At 35.5% G+C, this 22,605-nt stretch overlaps 3 protein-coding genes across 3 annotated transcripts; all 3 read left to right on the top strand.

Annotated features, from left to right (window-relative positions):
- The first annotated feature begins 775 nt into the window (after nt 1-775).
- On the top strand, nt 776-5,233 carry LOC122820223. Its single transcript, XM_044097463.1, has 3 exons — nt 776-1,027; nt 2,381-2,435; nt 3,235-5,233. Exons 2-3 carry the CDS (start codon nt 2,381-2,383, stop codon nt 4,155-4,157), a joined length of 978 nt encoding a protein of 325 aa, XP_043953398.1. The 5' UTR covers nt 776-1,027; the 3' UTR covers nt 4,158-5,233.
- Nucleotides 5,234-6,251: 1,018 nt separating this feature from the next.
- LOC122820705 lies at nt 6,252-10,534 on the top strand. Its single transcript, XM_044098275.1, has 2 exons — nt 6,252-6,524; nt 9,650-10,534. The coding sequence occupies exon 2, from the start codon at nt 9,662-9,664 to the stop codon at nt 10,532-10,534; it is 873 nt and encodes a 290-aa protein (XP_043954210.1). The 5' UTR covers nt 6,252-6,524; nt 9,650-9,661.
- A 7,883-nt stretch (nt 10,535-18,417) lies between these two features.
- Nucleotides 18,418-21,994, top strand: LOC122820704. Its single transcript, XM_044098273.1, has 2 exons — nt 18,418-19,139; nt 21,561-21,994. Exons 1-2 carry the CDS (start codon nt 18,418-18,420, stop codon nt 21,628-21,630), a joined length of 792 nt encoding a protein of 263 aa, XP_043954208.1. The 3' UTR covers nt 21,631-21,994.
- The last annotated feature ends 611 nt before the right edge of the window (nt 21,995-22,605 follow it).

Genomic DNA, 22,605 nt, shown 5'->3' with positions numbered 1-22,605 from the left:
ATTTTCTATAAAGAATAAAATGTCCATCAGTTTACTGCAGATTTATACAGATTCAAACTAAAAACATTTTGTTTTCTGTAAAGTAATACTATCAATGCAGCAGATTATATATATTTATATATATATATATATATATGGTAAATATGAATAGTTTATGTAACAAAAAAAGAAGTTACACATAAAATGGAGCAGAAATAAATATAAACTTATATCTGCCCCATTTTCACACAAAGTAAAAACACCTGTTCAACTCACTCAGAAGGCTGTTACGGACATCCTATTTCAAATACATAAAAGTAAACAAATTATCAGCTTATTCTATAAAATATCACTTCATCAGAAAGATTTTGACATTTATTTTAAATGAAGAAAGAGATTTACTTTTTTATTTCCATCACTTTCTTTAACCTTGGTCAAGAGTGAAAACCTGTTTGAGAATAGACCACACTGCCACCCAGTGGTTTCTGCTGGTAATCGCCTCACTGGTGACAATAACAATATCCATACTCATTTTAAGTGTTCCCTAAACCAATTAGGAGCCATTTTTTTAATTTAAAAAAATATGAACAATATTCCAATCAGTGCATATCATTTATATCAACCGCTTCTTTTCAGAAATACGCACTTTTAAAGAGAAAAAACAGGGAATGATTTAAGAAATTTTAAATATATTGCAGCTGTTAATCATTTTAGGCGGTTTTCAGCAACGGACCAATCAGCAGTCGGTACTAATTTGTCCGGAAGTACACGCCCCTTATTTAGAGAAACTGAACTTCCGTAAACATAGCCGGTGTTCATTAATGCTAACACGTCATTTGCGAGGAAAATAATAGGGAATCATGGTAAAATCATTGTTAGTGGGGAACATGCAACCCCAGAGCCGGTACCCAGAGCATTTAGAGGGGGAAATACAATTTATTACATTTAAAAAAAACAAACGGAGTCTGAAATAATGCACGAAATGGATGAAGGTCTGCAGCCCACTCCATGTCCAGCTGAATGAAAATGCGGCAACTACCACATTGAGGTACACGTCCCATTTTTTTCAATTTTATTTTGTTTTTGTCATAAAGACACTGTATGATAGTCAAATCAAAGTGTTTGATTTTATGTGTGTAAATTTCATAGATAAGGCAGCAAGAAAACATACGGAGGTATTTATATTTATGCACCTTTTCATGCTAATGCTTATTTTTAAGCATTTCCTGAAGGCAGATTTTCCCAACCTGGTATCATTTAAGTCATTACTCGCCTACTTTTTCCTGTACAAAAATGCGTCCCACCAGCTTTCACGCATCCAGTTTTTCTTTGTCTCCCCCATTGTTCCTCTGGCTGAGAAAGATTTGGTCTCTAACGATGGTTTCTAGGTTGTTTCCCGCAAATAACCTTAAAGACCTGATGAAGGACTCGTTGAAAATTTTCCCTTGCCTGTTGTTTTTACCTCAGTTTTTGACTGATAAGGCAAAAATGACTCATAAAATGTTTTGGGTAATGGGTTGAATTCTTCTTCTTCTTCTTTTCAGTTTTATTGGCGGTTGGTAAAAAAAACGATAGGTTAGCATTACCGCCACCAGCCGGTAAGGAGTGTGGACATCAATACAGACATCAATGGCGTCTGTATTGAGGTACACATACTTATAGGTATACATACTTTTAAATAAGATTAAACACCGTGGTATTAAAAAAAAAATTTATTGATTTCTAATAGATTTTGACTTGTCTCGTAATAGATTGATTATAGAAAGTACCTTTTCGTCTTTGCTTAGAGCTGACTTTTCCACTACTTCTGCCTTTATAACACAGCTTGTTTGTCTGAGGTTTTCTCCAGTTTTACATCAGGGTGTCGCCGGCATCATGGCAATCATGTTAGTGTGAATTTACAAAACTTAAAGTTTGATATACATGCTGTAAAGTTAGGTTGTTAATCAAAATGAGTCAGTACTGCTTGTAACACAAAACATAAATACAAATCCTTCACCTGCTTACACCAAACAAAATATATTTAGAATAGTTAGCTAATTATTAATGTAAAGTGTTTGTGTTTTTTGTGCTGCTCAGTATTTGTATTTTGTTGCAATAAGTAAGACCTTTTTTGTGATTTTTCCTTTTTTTGGGCTGTATTTCTATTGCAATAATTTATAAATAAGTCAAATGTTGAGTTTTATGACAGTTTGTGTTTTTGTGCGTGTTTGTTTGGTACAGTCCTGCTCTCACATGTAAACTGATATTTTAATTGTGTAATTTTCCTACAGCGATAACTCATTCAGAAAAGAATGACTGACGGCTAATTTGTTTGCAACATGCAAAAACCACTTGGACTTTTGTTTCAACATTTCACATAAATACATCCCCTGATGTTTTTTGTTTTACTATTTACCAGATGAGGAACAATTTTACAGCTGTATCTAGGAGGAGAAAAACGTCAAAGAATCCAGGTGGGTCATTTTCATGTTTACAGTAAGACATTTCAGAAGTAAATATATTATACATTTATTGTAAGTAACGTATGTATAAATATTAAAACTGTTTGTTTTAATGGCATTATCAGCATCTCATTAAGAGACCAATATTTTATCAATACTATTTATAGTTTAATACTGCAACACCCAAGCAATTTTATGCAAAATATAACATTTTGACAAATGTTTTGTATCACCTTTCTCAGTACGTTTAATTTTGTTTGTTCTTAATCAGAATGTGAGTTGATTGTTGGAAAAAAGCTGCTCTGAATTTATTTTTTGTTGAACTTTAACCTTTACAGTGTCAGCTGTGTAGGTATTTAGAAATGTGGGATTAGTATAAAATTTAAAACCAGAACCAGCAGAAATAACAATTCCTAGTTAAAAAAATTATTTACAAATCTATTTATTCAAATGTTTACACATTTAGACTATTTTATGCCACTGCAGATTAAGGTACACTGCAAAAACAGAAAATGTTACTGAGTATTTTTTAGTAGTTTATAGTGCAAATATCTTAGTACACTTGAAATAATAAAAACTAACTTTTTAGATATTTTCACTCTTCATAAGTTAAAATTTTTCTTCCACTGGCAGATTTTTTTTCACTTATATTTAGGTTTTCATTCAGGGATTAGTGACTTAAAACAAGTTCTAATATCTGGATAAAAAATTACTTATTGCTTAGTTTTGTCTGATGTCAAGTATTCTAAGATGTTTTCACTTTGTGTGTTCCTTTTGTTTAATCCATTTGTCATGTATTCATGTTGAGCAGAAATGTCCTTGAACGCCTCTTCGTTCTTCAACAACAGCCTTTCGAACTCCAACATGTCCTCCAGCGTCTTCTTCGACTCTTTCTACACACGCTGCCTCATCTCCAGCCCAAGCTCCTCCATTTATACCACACTCATCATCATCCGAATATTCCTCATCCTGCCTCTCTGCCTCTTTATTCTCAACCACGCTGTTCAGCAGCAAAAGAAAAGTCCATCCTCTTCCTCAGCGACAAGGAGTCACACCGACTACTTCACCTATCATCTGGTGACCATGGAGCTCATCGATGTGTTGGGATATATTTTCTCCTTCATTGGCATGAATAACAATGATTTATATCTGATATACTCTGCGATCCATCTTATGTTCTTTGTGTGGCACGGCCAGATGTCCTTCCATGTCCTGACGTGCGTGGAGCGCTACCTGGCTGTGGTTCATCCCATCGCCTACGTGGGATTTAGGAATGAAAGAGGAGTCAGAATCAGGAACGGCATCGTTGGCTTTGTTTGGTTGCTTTGCTTTGTTGGAATGGCTTTATTTGCTGTGAGGAATCTGGTTTTTCCTGTCTGCATGTTGATAATTTCCCTAACGAGCATTTCCTTCTGCAGCCTGTCTGTGCTGCGTGTCCTGATCCGGCCCGGTCCCGGGGAACAGGCTGAAAACCGGGACCGGGTCGTCCCGTCCAAGCAGAGAGCCTTTTACACCATTTCTGCCATTCTGGCAGCTCTTCTCCTGAGGATTACATGGGGTGCTCTTTACGTTTTCCTGTACCTAAGACAAGCAGCTGATGACTGCATCATATTAGTGTCATGTGTCTGGTTCACCATACCGAGCAGCCTGGTGTTACCCTCACTGTTTCTACACAGGGCAGGAGAATTACAGTGCTGTAAGCTGCAATGTTTGATAGAGAAGCTACACTTTTAGGGTTCAGTTAATGATATTTGAAATTTCTATCTAGGAAAATATTTATGCACTTTACCATTCTTATAAATTGGAACATTTTACTTCAGTTTTTTCTTAAAGGGGATGTATAATGTAAAATTTTGCACAATTTGAGACTCTACTGCTTCTAAAAACAGCCCCAGGGCTTAAAAAAGTCAGCAGTTTTTTAGCAAAAAGTTGTTATTTTTTAATGTTTAAAAACCTCTAGAATGCAACGTCATAATTCTGCAGACACTGCGCTTCATCCAGTAACCCCAGCGAAGCCCAGCCCGTTACCAAGCAACCCAAACCAAGTTCTGCCCATCTCCTGGCAACCCAGGTTGAGCTGCAGGAAAAAAAAATTTCAGCTGGTTTTGCTGCTGTGTGCTGGAAAAGACAAATATTTCGACTTACCATCCAGAAACAACTGGCCACATTCTGGTTGGTTGTGTAGGAGGCTCCGCTTTTGCTTTTCAAAGATGTAGAATTGCGAGTCTGTTTGCAGCTATATTCTCCTTTATTTCCATAGAAATTGATTAATCCAGAAATGGATTTCACATGGTTTTCTTTTGACTTTCCACTCTTTCCTGTGAGAAAATATAAATATTCTGGCCAATATATTAATGTAAATTTCTGTAATAGTGGTATGTCATGACAAATATTCATTGTTTTTGCATACTGGTACTTTCTATTAAAAGCACATGAAAGTATTGATTTTTTTTCTTCTTTGCTTTATTTAATAACCATAATTTAGCATTGAAATGTGTCGCCTGTTGATTTAATAATGAAGAGAGTAATTTAGTTAGATGAAATCCTGAAGTTTTTGAAATGTTTGTTTCTAAGTATTTGATCTTTGCCAAGCAGAGTGCGCATGTTCACCGCTGGGGGGCGCCAGTTCTGCATTGATCACATTTGTAAATATGCAACGGAAAACTTCAACATGCAGTTTGTACAGTTTTTTTTATTTTATTTTCAGAAAGTACAGTTCATGTATCATCACACATAAAACAAATTCAAAGCCCTTATCTCTTAAAATGTTCATAATTATTATTGTATATCACCAATTCTGAATCCTGATATGTTTTATATACAAAATACAGCGTCTCTCACAAAGAATGCATGGATTAAATGTTGAAACTTTTATCTTATAAATAAGAGCAATGGTTTAAGTGCCACTCTTAAGTGTTTTGTCAAACCTCATTTTAGTCAACATTTATCGACACCAGAACATAATTCTAGCTTCATAGCCGACACTTATACAATACTAAATAAATTGTGTGATTTTCTTCACACTTAAGTCCTGTCATTCAATGCTTATGAACAGGTCTGTCAAATAATTTAGATTTATTTATAAAGCATTTTTCAAATCAAGAGAAAAAACGGTGCCAAAAATAGATACTTCAAATAAAACAAAGCAATGCAAAATAAAATTATGAAGAAAAACTTTTAGTTTAAATCCAGAGAATCTGAGAAATAAGTTACTAATCCAAAGTAATTTGTGTCTTCATATATTTAACCACTAAATCTCTAAATAAAATATCTAGTAAAATATGGACAATCTCAAGTTTTTCACTTAGTCCAACCATTCTTTATAACGTAGTTTTTCTGGAGTCCATTTTGAAAATCCTGCCCTTATTTGGCATTTTTGCGCCGTTTCACTGCTTTGTGCAGAAACAGCAGAGGTAGCGTCAGACTGCCAGGCAGCGTGAGAAACATGGTACAGGCCGAGACTAAACAGTTTGAGGGCAAGGCAAACCAAACCATATTTATAGCACATCGCAGTAGCAGCACCATCGGTATCGATACAATAACCATAAACGCTCTTCGCTTTCGATGGTCAGGTTTTTTCTCGAGTCCAGATTTTTCACCTGGACCAGGACGAATCAGAAAAAACATAACCGAGAAGTTACAGAAGAAACCCACGGATAGAAATACCATCCAAATCACGACGTTAACAATCAGGAAGCCACTCAACATGCAACAAGTTCCAACAACACAAAGCAGCCAAACAGCAGCGATCACATTATTTCTGATTTTAATGCCTCTTCCTTTTCGGGAGCTCTGGTAGGTTATGGGGTGAACGACAGCCAGGTAATGCGCCAAACAGGTCAGCATTTGAAACAATGTCTCCCCAAACCATGAAAAACACCACAGATAGTCGCCGGTTTTTACCATGTTTACGTCAGACTTATAGATTCCCCAACAGCAGCAGATGGACCCACTAATGCCGATCAGTTCCATGGCAGCCAGGTGGAAGGTGAAGTGGTCAGAGTGACTGACTGTGGAGGAGGGAGATGTTTGTTTCCACTGCTGGAAACCACGACAGAGGATCAGGACGGAGAGCGGGAGGACGGCTGAAACCAGGACCAGGTAATATCCGGAGAAGACGGAGGAGCTGGGTGTCATGAAGAAGCACTTCATGTTTGATGATGACGAGCTAATGACGCTCTCATTTGAGAACAACGATGAGTTTCCTGACATATCTGAAAAACAGGGGACATATGTTATAAACGACAGCTGTGGAGAGAGTAAAAATGGGCGTACTGGGTTGCATTGTAACTCAAAATAAGTAAAATGGCAAATTTCAATAAATGCTCAATGAGGACATATTGAAAGTTGTAGGTTTGATTCTATTTCTCCTCAAGATGACAACCAATCAGAGTGTGTTTTCATTTGTGAACCCGACAGTGTGAAACGTCTAGGAAGGCGCTAAATAAATTCAGTTCAGTTACCTGTTTCTATACACATACTGAGAACATCAAGCAGGAATCGCAGACATCGATTTAATTTCCATCATGGATTAAAATCAAACATCAGAGGAACTCAAACTTTTGGCTTTGTTAGTTTAAAAGAAAGACAATAACTGGTTTCTTCTTAAAAGTTCAGTGAAAAAACCCCACAATGTTCTAGTTAAAGTCATACATGTGCCAAACTCGAGGCCTGGGGGCCAAAATCCAGCACAATAATCAAAAACTACAATATTTTGTTGTTAGTACCTAAAATTCAATTTAAGTATTTTTAAGGATACAAATGAGGTAATATTGATATCGACTATGTTTTGTCATCTGTTCCATGAGTTCAATGGACAAAACAAATATTGTTCTCTGACCTGAGATGACTGTAGTAGCAAAAAACATCATTTCTACTTACATTTAATTCATCCTCAAGTTTATTAGCAAAGTGTAAAGAATTTAATGTATAACTATTGTTTTACTTTTTAAAATTCAATCTTACCTTAAGAGTTTTTTCCAACAGTCTGACGTTGTGAGAATATTGTGTTTAGAAATGCTGGCTGGATTTAGATTCTCCACCTTTTGTTTCTCTCCCCAAGCTAAATAGGATTCATTTGCATAAAAAAGTTATAAATAATTTTAAAAAACTTGCATACAAATTCAAAAACATGCATGAATAGCCTGCAATAAATTAACATTTCAGCAATAAGAATTCGATATTTTTCTATTTTATTCAAATTTTAATTTTAGGTTACATTAACTTGTTATGACTTTGCACCACATTTGCACCAAATGTTTATTGATGTTGCACCAAACCTTTTGTTTGTTCTCTGTTCTTATCTTTATTCCAGTGTTGAAGGTTTAGAGAGATCATTAAATACAAAACCATGCGCTGCTAAACTTTTTCTTCTTCTGGTAACTTTCTCTCTGGATTAACTCTAACATGTTTAATTATGTGACATTAGTTTAAAATAGTTGATTAAATAATAGTGACTGTTATTATAAGTCATGACATTTTAGTCACAGAGGTTTTTCATAATAACTCTACTGACCTTTCACACAGATTTCTGCTTACTGACTGGAAAACGAATCAGTACATTTGGTAATTGAAGGTTAAAAGCTCGTTGTCATGGCAACCTCACATCACTCTTTAATTTGTCCACCATGTAAAATGCAAACATGTTTTTTTTTTTTTTTGCATAACTAAAAGAATGTCAAAATGACAAACTGATTCAGGTCCATCACTTTGAAAACAAAACAACTATACTGTAATTTAAGTTACAGAAATGACTGTTTCTGTTATTCAAGAGTGAATAAAACATTACGGTACTTATTGTCTGTGTTTGATAAACTTTGACAAATGCATTATTTATTTACAAATTAGTTTGACAACCTCCTGAAGACATCGAGCTCATGTATGTAAATGTGTAATAAATCAGAATCCAACGCAAATGTTACTGACCACGTTTGAATCTTGCTGCTGGTCCTGAAATAAATGGTCAGTCCAGTTTACCTGCCAAATGGTCCGGAGACAAAAACGGAGTGATAAGGACCCTGAAAAACTAAACAAAAACAGTAACAAGGTCTGTGCGTTTTATTTTATGTTTTTTATTGTTTATCTTTAAAATACAAAACTGAATTACTAATTTGATCAAAGAAAATTTGTTCAATTCCAGGTATTTCTTACATTATGAGTGTTTCCAGGTTATATTTTTAATTTTAAAGACTGAAGATGTTGTCTTGATTAACATTGAAGTAATTTAAAAAGTAACTACAGTAGTTCCTATAGTTCAGTTTCAGGTTATTTGTGGTTATAAACTTTTTATGTTCCTGAGATTTGATGTAAATGTTAGATGTAAACTGTTTGAATAAATATATTCTTAAAGTCTTTTTGTCGTAGTTTGTCAAACATTTTAAGTTAAATCGACTTTAGGAACTGTATTAAAAGTGGAAATATCTCTACGTAACATTCCAGTGTTTGTAATCTATAAAACTTTCATTTTATAGCATGAAATCTTAAACAGAGCAAACAGACTGTTTCTGGAATCTCAAACCACTGAAATCTGTTTTCAAAATAAAAAAACAACTTTTATTTTACTCTCAGCTATCTTTACAAAAACTGAAATATTTAGCTTTACACGTAACGTAGCAACTCAAAGGAAGTATACTGAATAAGCAAAAATGACACAAGTTGAACAGTAGATTTCTAAAACAGAACAACCCAAACATTTTCAGTCCAAATGGTAAAAATTCAGGAAATTAAGAGTAGAAATACTGAATGAAGGTCAAATTTTAACGCATCTAAAGCTGGGATAATTTACAGTGTGGAGATTCCTCCAGCTTTTCCCCAGACTCAGTATTTATTTAAATGTTTTCACACAATCTATTTATAATTTCACTTTTTCTGTGATATTGCATTAGGATGTTTGCCCACATGTAACCTTCATAAATTCACCTTTTTTCATACCAAATGCTTTGCAGATAAACAATGACACAAAATTAAATAAATTAAATTCTCAGTTTGATAAAAAGGAATTGTTGGATAAAGATGAAGATTGTTGGAGCAAAAAACAAAAAACATGATGTAGAGAAGAAACAGGATTTCTAAAAATAATAAAGAAACAAATAATGAAACTCAAGTACAAAAGTTGTTTATGTCAAATAAAAGTCCAAAGGCAGATATAATTGTATATATAATAAATATATTTAAAATGAATCGCATTTTCCATCTGTCTAATAGATTTTAATGCATTTTATTCGCAGCCTCTTCTGAACATGTCAGCCAACTCGTCATCCTCACTTCTCCAGCCACAGCCTTCCTCCCTCCTCCTCCTCTTCTCCGTAGACCAGCACTGCTTCATCACCAAACCGAGCTCCTTCATCTTCATCATCTACAACGTTTCCACCATCGTCTTCCTCCTCCCTCTCATCATCCTCGTCTTCTACGCCGCATGGCAGCGGAAACGTTCCCACGCCTGGAGTCACTTTGACTATTTCTCCTGCCACACCACCATCATAGAGATATTTTGTGTCATTAAGCTTATTCCTAATTTTCTTGGCGTACGCACAAATAATATATTAGCGGTATTTGTTGGAAGTGTTCTTTCATCCTTCGTTTGGTACGGAGAAACATCTTTTCAAGTCTTAACTTGTGCAGATCATTACCTGGCTGTGGTTCAGCCGCTCACCTACAGGAGCCTCAGGAATAAAAGGGGAACCAGGATCAGGAACGTCTGCATCGGCTTCGTCTGGCTGCTTTGCTTTCTGAGGATGGGCTTGTATGTAAACAGTAAAACGGGCTTCATTGTGGATTTCTTCCTGGTGGTTATTTCATTGCTGATCACGTTGTTCTGTAATCTCTCTGCTCTGCGTGTTTTGATCCGTCCGGGCCCAGGGGAGCCGGCCAGAGAGCGGCCTGACCGCTCCAAGCAGAAAGCCTTTTACACCATGGTGATCATACTGTGCATTCTGGCAGTGAGGTTTGTGTCCAGCCTCATCTGGGCTGGAATCTGTGTGACACACATGATGAACAATGAATGCTTGATCATGGCGGGAATAATCTGGTGCAATCTGCCAAGCAGTCTGGTGCTACCTCTGTTGTTTCTGCACAAAAGGAGAAAGTTTGTGTGCTGCAAGAACAAGAAGTGAAAGGATTTCTTGGGGATGCTGCGTTTTGCAAATAGCAGTAGAGTCTCCCATCTCTACTCCACACGATTATGTGCAACAAAAAGGCTCGGCTGAAAATGTTGCAAAATGTGCAACATAAAAAGACGTGTTGGAACATTTCCATTAGTTTTAACATGTTACCAAACATTATAAGTTCTATATCTGGAATATATTTGCGTTTGAAATGAGCTTTCAAAATGTTAAACACAAGACAACCTTTCCACATATTCAGTGTTTCCCACGTATTTTACATTTGAAGTTAAACTAGCATTTAGTTAGTTTGCTAGAGATACAGATGTGCGCAAAACTTTGTCGATGTTCCACAAATATCCAAAAAACACAATTTCACAATCACATGAATAAGTTTGTTCAGGTGATAAATCGTTTAAAAACATGCCACGCCGTCATTCTCCGAACCTTTTTGCTGTTTGCACTAATCACAACATCCTGGTGCGATGCGAGAAAAAAAGTTCCCGTCATTTTGACATGGCCAGAAAAACAAAAATTTATTTTTTCAAAATTGCCGTGTTTCCATTAAGCAGAATATTTTTGGTAATATTGTCAATAGAAACACAGCTACTGTCACAAATTGAATTTTCCAAGTAAAGCTTTTCAGTTTCAGAATTTCCTCACATCTTGTTGTTACAAAACAAAATAATTTACACATTCGAAACATGCAACACCATTCAGCATGTTGACTGCTGTTCCAAATATTTCATAAGTTTCTACATAATATAAGTTTCACATCTAACACATTAAGTTGTGTTCAACGTTTTATCCGTTTCAAACAGCAGAAAAACACCAGGAAGGTTTTCTCCAAGCTTGTACAAAGATGTCTGAAGTGGTCGATAACTTTTTTAAATTAGTTCATTTATCGTTATGGGTGTAATTTTTTGACTTTCTTTTTGCAATGTTTATGTTTCTCCAAGTTTAAAATTTTGCAGACCCATGTACAAAATGAATTTTACATTTGTTGCACAAATATTTATGACAATATTAATATGCAAAGTTTTAGTGTTAACGTGATGTTTAGCAGATTCACATGTGATTATATTTCCTCCATGTCAACTCTTTGTGTTAATGTGTTAATCTGAAAACTTCAACTGGCTGGTTATAAACGGTTAAGTTTCTGTTTCTTGTGTAGTAACTAAAGTAAAAATCACTTAATTTAACAAATCTACTTTAATTATTAAAGATTAATGAGTCTCCTGACAAGCAAATTCATTCTTTGCATTATTAAAACAATGTCACAATGATAAAACTATTCAGGTAAATCACCTGGATGGATTCATGTAAATAACTGGCGCTGTGAAAACTAAACGTCTGGGGATTGTTGTGCTAATAGTTATTTATCTTTTCATTCCTTGAAATGATGCAAAGTGGGAGTAAATGTATGTAAATAAAAAATGATGTATGAACTCCGTGGTCTATTATCAATAATAAATCAATCTGTATGGCATTTGACTTTTTCCTCTGCTCCATATTCTATTAACAAATCATTTCATATGATTGAAATCCTTTGGGAAAACTTAAAGGTGTGATTTTCATATGTGGTTTAAAGATTTATCCTTTAATCGTAAATATATTTGCATGAACAAAATAAATGAAATGAGATTACACATGAAGTCTGAAATACAAAGTCTGAAATATGTTATGATCGTTCTAACAGAAGATTAGGGAAATTTCTTCCAAATTCTGGTGTTCAGAAGAAATGCCAGATGCAAAATACCAAAAGATTAAATTAAATTCATAGCTGGTGCTGAAAATTTATTTTTTAAAGTATTATTCTCAATATTTACATATATATATATTCATTTATTTGCCTCTACAAACATGAATAAAAACCTGCAGATGCTTCACTTCCTCAAAGAAAATATGAAAAGATCTCCAGTCTGGCCTTTAAAAAGACAGAGAATTTCATGTAAAATTGACTTTTCTGAGCTTTAGGTCATGTTATGATGTTATCTCATCAAAAACATCTGGTGGAAAACGCAGGAACTTCTTAAAGAGACAGAGGCCAATTTCAAGGCACAAAACAATGAGCTCAAATTTCCTTTAATTTATGTCTTAGATATACAACATTTTTATAACAATTGAATGCAACATGATTAGTTGATTGTGCTGTAAAATGACATTACAAAACACTGCTCTGAAATTCACCACACAGGTTCATAGTTTCACAAACAAATCAAATCACACCGTTTTACCTTGTGGGTGAAAGTTCAGCCTCTCTTAGAGCTTTTATTGATCTAAAATCCTTCAAAACTGAATGAAACATGCAGCCCACAATCAACCCACCTGTTAGCAACGTCACGCTGTGGTTTCCCACAAGAAAACACTGGTCTTCTGAAATAAATCGATTTATTATCCTTTATCAGTTGTCCTGGGGCGTTCACTATGCAAACTAAGCACATTTAAGTATAACCCACTCAGGAAGGTGTGGTGACACAATGTGGGTTTTAAATGTGGGGTATTTTTAGAACCGGAGCGTCCAACCCGAGGAACGATGCAGAGCAGAAACTCAGGGCAAGACGCTGATCCACGTAGGTTTTCCTTTTACTACTTAAACAAATAAAATTCACAACTTACAGGTGGTGAAACTTAAGTGACTTTTTGCTGAGGCTTTTCAAAAGTCTTAAATATGAGGAGAAATAATTCACAAGTCAGGATTAGCTTCAGCTTAACCTGTTAAAATGTACTTGTGCTGTATAAATAACAAACAAGATAGCATCAAAATAGCTCTTAAAAACAGCACAAACTTCAGGTTAGCAGGTGATTATAGAGATTAAAACTGAAACTGATAAATAATTTAACCATTTTTACCACATACCTTTACAATGGAACTGGAAAAAAAAAAACTTTTTGAAAATAAATACAAAAATGGGACATTAACTGCACACAAAACTGTTTTGTTGGAGAACCTTTTGATTTAGACACCAAACTTAGCCTGAAGTTTGTTCCACCATCATTTATAGTAAATCTGATGAAAAGTTTCAGTTGTTGTGATTTAATGACATTTGCTAATTTGAGTCTTTCTTCATTGGTTTCAAATCAGGTGAAAGTGGGATTTTTCTGTCAAGGTGAATAAAACTGTCCAAATATTAGAGAATTTTAACCTAAAAGTTTCAGGCCTCTAATGGGAGGGTTTATATTTGTCTCACTATTTGTGTTTCCAAACTATTTTAACAGAAGTATGTGCAGTTTGATTACTTCTTTAGGGTAACAATAACCTAACCAGAAAAAAAGGCATTTTAAATTAGAAATGCAATTAAAATCATGAGAATATGCTTGTTCACGTGATAAGTCATTGAAAATCATGGCAGCAACAAATGTAAATGAATATATATGTATATTTTTCAAAATTGGGATTTCCATTAAGCAGATTTATTTTTGTAATTCCAATTTGCACATTTTCACGGTGAGTGGAAATGAAGCAAATAACTTCCATTGTATTGGTTTTTGCATGTACAAAGGAAAATGTAAATATATTTTGAGTGAATTGCAAAGTTCATTGGTGGATCATTATTTATTGGATTTTCTTTTCTTCTTCTTCTAGTCAATTCCTCGACTCTTCCTCCAAGCTTTGGAGTGTGTGGATCCACAAACTCCACCACCTTTGAGTACACCAGTTGTCTTCTCGACAAACCAAACTCCACAGTCTTCTTCACTTTCTGCATCGTCAACATCTTTCTGCTCCTGCCTCTCTGCGTCTTCATCCTCCGCCACGCTTTCCAACAGTGGCGTCGAAACGCTTCGTTCCCGTCGGCAGCAGCGGTGAAACACTCCGACCGCTTCACACACCATGTGGCCATCTTGGAGCTCATCAGTGTTTTTGGATGTTTCATTTGTGTCTGTGGCTTTTCTAGTAAATGTCCAGATGTAATGTCATTTGGATACTTTTTATATAACTTTACTTGTTATGGAGAAACCTTCTTTCACCTGCTGATGTGCTTGGAGCACTACCTGGCTGTCGTTCATCCCATCACGTACCTGGGTTTGAGACACAAGAGAGGGGTTCTGGTCAGAAACGTTGGCATTTCCTGCGCTTGGCTGCTTTGCTTCACAGTCGTGACTTTGCAGAAACCAGTTGTTGGCGTTGCCCTGTGTTTGCTCTCTTTGATAATTGCAATATTTGTCACTTGTTTTTGCTGCTTGTCCGTTCTTTGTGTTTTGGTTCATCCGGGCCCAGGACAACAGGGTAGAGGCTCGACTGGGAGAGAACAACTGAAGTATAAAGCATTTTACACCATTGTGTTCATACTGGGAGTGTTCATAGTCAGATTTTCTTGGGGGGTTTTTTGGATATTGGTAAGTCTGATAGGAGTTGGACCCAATTGTTTGGTGGTAGTGTGCAACTCTTGGTTCAATCTTCCCAGCAGCCTGGTGCAACCGTTGCTGTTTCTACAGAAAGCAGGGCGATGTGTTTGTCTGAAAACCAACAACAAATGAAAATGTAGTCAAAGTAATGACTGAGAGAGAAGCTGCAGGGTCTCACTGGGGTTTAGATCAGATTTTTATTTGTTTGGGTGAATTTCAATGAATCTAAAACTGTGTTTCTCAAACTGGTTCCTGGACCACTGGTGGTCTGTGAGGTTCTGCATGTAAACAACCGTTTAGTTGTTCTTTGGATTGTGGTGAAAATAAAAAATATTTACTTGCTTTTCATTTTCTTTTCCATTAAAAACTGTGTTTTAGTTCCTGTATGTAATGTAACAAACTCCACTTAGTACAGTGGTTCATAAAGTGTGGGGCGCGCCCCCTAGTGGGGGCGCAGTGCCATTGCAGGGGGAGGAGAGGGAGTATGGATGAATAATAAAAAACCAAGCAGTTACACAAAAGTGTTTCACTGTAAAGATGATTTGTTGTTTGTTTTGTTGCAACTTGAAGTGTGAAATAAACTTCAGTGGAGTTTGGAAACAAAAGGTGTGTTTATGTTTCTGTCTGGTTGAACGATGTGAGTCTCCAGTTGGTTTGATTTTCTCTTTTAGGGGGGGATTTTATTGTAATCCATAGAGGAGCCTAGAAAATCTTTGGGAAAAACTGACTTAGCATAAGTGGAGTTCAATTTAACATAAATAAATTAATGCTTTAGTAATTGACACCACTTAATTTTTTTTAGTATAATTTATTAACTCTATTAATTGATCCATTGTATGTCTACATTTACCTGCCTCTCAGATAATTGAGTGATTTATTATTATTATTATTTTCATTATTGTTTTTTTAATAGCTCCACATTCTTATAACCATCATTACTTTCATACTCTGACTCGTCCGCAGTTAATATTCATTCTTTAAAACACAATTTTGTTTCTTTGTCTTTATTTTATGTTTGTTTTCTTCATTAATATACCGGATCATGTATCTTGTTCTGTGGTGTAAAATAAATCTCTATTTGTTTTTTTAAAAAAGGCCATTTTCCTGAAATGGCCATGTATATTTCTAAATGGTTTAATCCTGGATGCATTTTCAGTAAAACAGCCAAATGTTTCCAGATTTTAATTCTGTCAAATATCTATAATAATAACCAAATAAAAGAAATACAGATGACAATGGAGTTTGCATTTACTCACTAAGGATAAATGTTCATTTAAAACTGTCAATGTATATTTCTAAATGCTTTAATCCTGGATGCATTTTCAGTAAAACAGCCAAATGTTTCCAGATTTTAATTCTGTCAAATATCTATAATAACCAAATAAAAGAAATACAGATGACAATTGAGTTTGCATTTACTCACTAAGGATAAATGTTCATTTAAAACTGTCAATGTTTATTTGCATTTGACAGTTCATTAATCTTTTTATTTCCAGGAATAAAAAAAACAATAAAACGACTGAGTGCTTTGCAAAAAACATTTCTCTTCCGTTATCATTTACATGAAATAATAATAATAATAAAAGTCACAGATGTGATTTATTAATATATTTACTATATATTATACCATTATTACTTGAGCTGAGTGAAACACTCAGGAGTTTTGTCTGAATGTGTTTTGTGGTTTTAGCCAGTTTGGGATTATGAAAAGAAACGTTTTTACAGACGACTAACAGAAGTTATAAAATACTCACCCATCAAACATAATTGATAATTAAAAACTATTTGTTTTTGATTTACTGTTTTGGTCAACAGTAAAGTCCAAAATTATTCAGAAGACTCAGAAGTTAATTTATTCAACTCTCTTTCTCTCAAAAGCAAAGAAACTTCTTGATTTAATGAAAGTAACTTAAAATTTTAGTTTTTTGGGTGAATGAATCATTCTGAGCTCAACTACAGTGTTAAAAGGACATGCAGTAAAATCACCAAGGATTTTCTAACCTGTATGAGTGTCATCTGCATAGAAATTGCAAAGTAGACGTTGTTTTTAAACTATAACAGTCAATAGAGAATCTCTTGTAATCTAAGAGAAATTATGTGTTGAAATACTAAACAAGTTCTGCTGGATTCTTCACATTTTTAAAAAAGATTCAGAACTATTTAAATTTTTGACAAGATTAGAAAGGATTTGATTTAGCCATTTCTCACGTACAATCATTAATTGTTGGGACGATGTCAGTCCAAAAATAATAAATAGAACATGTGAAGGCAATGCAAATAAACCAATTACAGTAACAGGATATGGCAAGACCTTTAGAGCAAAAATGAATACAGGAAATTAATGAAAGATAGAATAGAACTGAACAGTACTTTCTTAGTGAATAAGGTCAGTATCATTTTCTTATATATATATATATATATATATATATATATATTCGACACAACCAAGTGGCAGGCATAGTGTACAGAAATATCTGTGCAGAATATGGACTGGAACCCCAATTTCAGAACTAAGATCCTGTGGGACTTCCAGATCCAGACAGACAAAGGTGGATCCAGAGTGGACATCAAACTCATCATGGATTCTTTTATTTATTGAAACATCAGGAAAAGGAGCATGAAAAACTAGAGAAATACCAGGGCCTAAGGGAGGAACTGGAGAGGGCCTGGAAGGTGAAGACCACAGTGGTGCTAAACCCAAAAAGGACAAAACAGAACAGTGGCTACAACAGATCCCAGGAACAACATCAGACATCTCAGTCCAGAAATGTGCAGTCCTAGGCACGAGCAAAAATGAATACAGGAAATTAATGAAAGATAGAATAGAACTGAACAAAAAAAAATGTTAATTGTGTGATCTAAGTTAGAGTCTAAGAGCTTATTAAGGTTTTTGGGCTAGAACAAAACAAAGTAAAGCATAATTGCAATTTAAATAAAGTTAAGGTAGGTAAAGTAATTTTATTTATAAAGCATATTTTCAGCAACAAGCCAATTCAAAGCGTTTTACATGAATTAGAAGGAAATACAACAAAGACAAAAAGGTAAAAATATAGAATATTGTTTCTCCATGTTTAATAAGTTTCCAGTATAAACTAGTAGAAGTAAAGTTAATGTTGGTTCTCCATGTTTGATTCTAAGATGCTTTCAAACGTTTTTGTGTGTAAAAGTGTAAAAATCATGAATTTGTATTTACTACATTTAAGTAAACACTGCAGAATAAACTACATCAAATCTCTGTCTATGTGCAGCCGGTGTTGTTGTAACGTATCGTTTCAGGAGGGCCAAATAAAAATGATCACTAAACTTTTCAGATGGTTTTAGTGTCTGATTTTACATCAGTTGTAAAATAAAAAGGACATTTTTTTCTAAAGATATGCACAACAGTAAACATAAAATCCCAGTGAAACAACAGGTTTATGGTTGATATGTGTGAAATGTGAAACAGTGTGAGGTCTGAATGTTTTTTCAAGTGTTTACAGTTAACAGATGATTTGCTCCTTCGCTCTGCATGTTTTCTAATTTTCCTCCATTTACTGCTCCAACCAGACATGTCAGCTAACTCCTCCTCATCACTGGAGACTCTTCTTCCTCCCTCCGTCTTCTTCATCTCTGAAGGTTTTTACTGTTTCATCTCCAGACCGAGTTCCTTCAGCTTCGTGGCTTTCTACATCGCCCACTTCGTTCTTCTTCTCCCCCTCAGCATCCTCATCCTCCTCTCTGCTCTCAACGAGTGGAAGCGAAGACACGCCGCCGGCTCAGCGTCGTCGTTGAGCCACTTTGACTGTTTCACTTACCACATCGTCGCCATGGAGACATTTTGTGTCTTCAGGCTGGTCCCGTACTGCCTGGGCGTCTATACTGAAAACCCAACGGATGTATTCGTGGGAGGACTTTTGTCGTCCTTCATCTGGTACGGGGAGACGTCGTTTCACGTTTTGACGTGTGTGGAGCGCTACCTGGCCGTGGTTCACCCCGTCACCTACCTGAGCCTCAGGAACGACCGGGGAACCAGAATCAGAAATGTCTGCATCTCCTGCGTCTGGCTGCTTTGCGTCGTGAGGCTGAGCTTGTTTGTGTTGAAAGACGTTTTCCTCATCATGGATTTCTGCCTCTTGCTGATCTCGTTGGTAATCATGTCGGCCTGCAGCCTTGCGGTTCTGCGCGTCTTGGTCCGTCCAGGTCCAGGAGAGCAGGGCGGTGAGAGGGTCAGCCAGCTGAAAAGGAGAGCCTTCTACACCATCGTCACCATACTGGGAGTACTGGTTTTGAGGTTTAGTGGAAGTCTGATTTGGACTGCATTCTTTATGTCAAACAAACAGAGTAACTGCTTGATCATGGCTTGTGTAGCTTGGTTTAACGTCCCCAGCAGTCTGGTCTTACCTCTGATGTTTTTACACAGATCAGGAAAGTTTATGTGCTGCAAGAACAATTTCTAGTGAAGTTTTATTGCAGCATTTTAAGGATGTTTTCGCCCCTTATAGTCCAGTTGACTCAGTGTAAATTGAGACCTAAATTGCAACATTTTTTGATTTTCAGTTGCTGTGTTGCGATGTTGCTCCCCTCCTCCCCTGTGGGGGCGCTGCACCAAGAACCACTGAAGAAAAATGAATACTGAGCACAAAAAGACACTGAGCACAACTTCCTTTTTCATGAAATGTATACAAAATGGAGTAGAATCAGATTTCAGCAGTTGCAGGGTTTCTCTTTTGTCTTTGGTTAAAAAAAACCCCAAAAAACACGTGCCATTTCTCTGGTAGCGCTAGACATGAGCGTTTGATTTGGTTGTATTTACCCAGAATGCCCTGCTTTATAGTCCACTTCCTATTTTTGGAGCAGTCTTTTTACTACCTTTAAGATAAAAATAAACTTGAAGTAATGTGTCTATGGATGTGCCGTAAATATTTACTCTTACATCGAGCATTTTACACTCTGAACTAATTTTGTTTTCACAGGAAACTTGTTCATTTAAATTAAAACCATGTTATAATGAATCACTGGCAAAGTTTTTGTTTTTTAAACAACTCTCTAAAAGTCAAATTTATTGATTTATCAAGTGTTCACTATTCGACATCAAACTCTCTCAAATATAAAAAATAAATATAAAACATTTATTTTTCAGCTAAATGCAGCAAAAAAATAAATAAAAATTTTCATTTGTTTTGAATAATTTATGGAATATGAGCATCAACTCTGCTGTCGATGGTTGTTTGCATGACTGTCCATCAATCCTAACATCACACAATGTTTATCTGCTGGTTATTTTCTTTACCTGGAAATATTTGAATAAAACCATAATAATAAGGCATCCAGACGTCAGCAGTTTAATTCACAAACCTCTCAATCTCCAAGTTATTTGAATTGACTGACACGTTCATAAACCTCAGATGAATATGTCGTGTTTTTTGCAAATGAGCTTTTATGCAGAAGCATAAAAAAACAACAACCAATAAATCAGTTTGAGCAAAACTCAGAAATAACACATTTTTAACCAGTTTCTCTTAAAAACAAAACCAACATGTGAACAACTTCAGACCTAGAGAATAAAAAAACTATAATTTTAAAACAATTTAATTATATTGTTTTTAAATTACACTTATTGTTAAACCCCAAAATCTGAGCAAACTCTAAAATGTCTTGAATTAAATCTCAAACGTCTCTGTTCTGTTCATGAGTTATTTTAGTCATAAAACATATTAAACCACCTCAGAAAAAGTTTTCCAATATTTTTCACTGATTCATTCTAACAACAACAACAATTAAAACTAAATACACGTCTATAAATATTCATTTATCCCTCTCATAAAGAAGAGATTATCATGCTTTTCACATATGAATAACATGATAATCCCTTTGGACTCAGAACTTTGATGAAAATGCATTTAACTAAAGTCTAATTTGTGGATATTACATATCAAAAAGCGATACATTTTGTTTAAAAAAGCAATGCAGACAAATTTTAACTTGAGTTTAGGTGTCTATTAAACATATTTGAAGCAAGAAGGAAGATCAGGAATCAGACAGGGAACCTCTAAAACATTAATGTAACTTTTTTACCTCTTAAATGTCAGAAAAGCCGCTTTAAACTTTTACTTACTGCAGATTGAACTTTCTAATCCTAATAATGTCCCTAAAACATCTAACCTCAGACAGAAATGCATTGTATCTGTCAGAAAGCCACAGTAAAAAATATGTTCTGCTTATTTACAATTTTCATATTTAGTTCAGTTAAACAAAGACTTTCATGTTTTAACCAGATGGTGGATAATAAAATGTCAGAATGTGTTAATTCACAAATCAAGATGCATTTTAGTTTAAGTTCTAACTTTAGGTATACTCCTGCAAGACTTTTAAGACCAATTTTCAATTTAAATACGTTGCAGTTTTGCTAAGTATGATTCTTAAATCTTGAGGAAGAAAATGAGATAAAAATAAAGATTTAAAAGCCAAAACATGTTACATATTCATGACCATGATGACACCAACCACACCTCAAATAGACCTTTTTCCATTTGCTCTATCCTGTCATGGTGTTTTTGTTGATTTTTGGGAGTTGAATAGAAAAAATTCAGCTCAAATTTAATATCCATGTTTGTGCCAAGCAATTCCTAAATAATCTGTTAAATTAGGAAGCATTTTTACAACAATGTTGCTGGATTTTCTTACAACAAACCAGTTTCCCTTCTCTTTGCAGAAACAACAGAGGCAACACAAAACTGCTGGGCAGATTCACCAGGACACCAACAGCCACCAGAAAACAGTAGGAACTGAGATTCAAACCGTCTACGATGCTCCAAATCACACTTCCAACGAATCTCAACACCTGAACCACCAAAATGATCAAGATGGTTTTAAAAGCCCTCTGCTTGGCCTGATCAACCCTCCGTACGCCGGCTTCCTTATCGCCTGGCAAAGGGCGAAATAAATTAGACATAACAGAAAGGCTGCAGAAGGACACAAATGCTAAATTTGCGACCAGGATGCATACGTCGAAAAAGGCGAGAAACTTTCTGAAGGCCATCAGACCCATGCAGACGAAGGAGAGCAGCCAGACGCAGAGAACGACGACGTTCCTCAGCCGCACGCCTCGTTCGTTTCTAAGACTCAGGTAGAAGGTGGGATGAACGACAGCCAGGTAATGCTCCACACACGTCAGCAGGTGGAACAGCGTCTGTCCGTGCCAGACCAAGGAAGTAAAAAAATTTCCAATCAATATTAGATAGAAATCTTCACTGTAGATACCGCAGCAATACAAAATACAATTCAACACATTAATCATCTCCATGACGGCCAGATGGTACGTGAAGCTGTCAGAGTGACTCAAGGAGCGCCTGGTTTGATGCCACTGGTGGAAACCGCTGTGGAAGATGAAGAGGCAGAACGGGAGGAAGACGAGGAAATAAATGATCCAGTAAACAGCGAGGATGAAGGAGCCGGGTCTGGAGACGTAGCAGGAAACCAGATCTTCCAGAGAGGAGAGAGGAGGAGGAAGAAGGGAGACGTTCGAGGATGAGGAGTTGGTCGTCATTTCTGTGAGCGAGAAAAAACATAAAGAGTCAAATCAAATTCACAAATACACAGAAAAAAGGTGACAAAGAAAACCTGAGCAAAAAAATAAAAACAATTTATTAACTGAGAAAAACATGTTAAAATGAAGAAACCTTGTATTATTACTGTATTGATCACTGATGAAGAGTTACTGACAAGAAGTTCAGTCATTTTCTTTTGCTTATTAAAAA

Source organism: Gambusia affinis, linkage group LG18 (assembly GCF_019740435.1).
Source record: "Gambusia affinis linkage group LG18, SWU_Gaff_1.0, whole genome shotgun sequence".
NCBI lineage: Eukaryota > Metazoa > Chordata > Actinopteri > Cyprinodontiformes > Poeciliidae > Gambusia > Gambusia affinis.
Note: the sequence above shows the minus strand (reverse complement) of the source record. Positions and strands in the feature narration are given on the sequence as shown.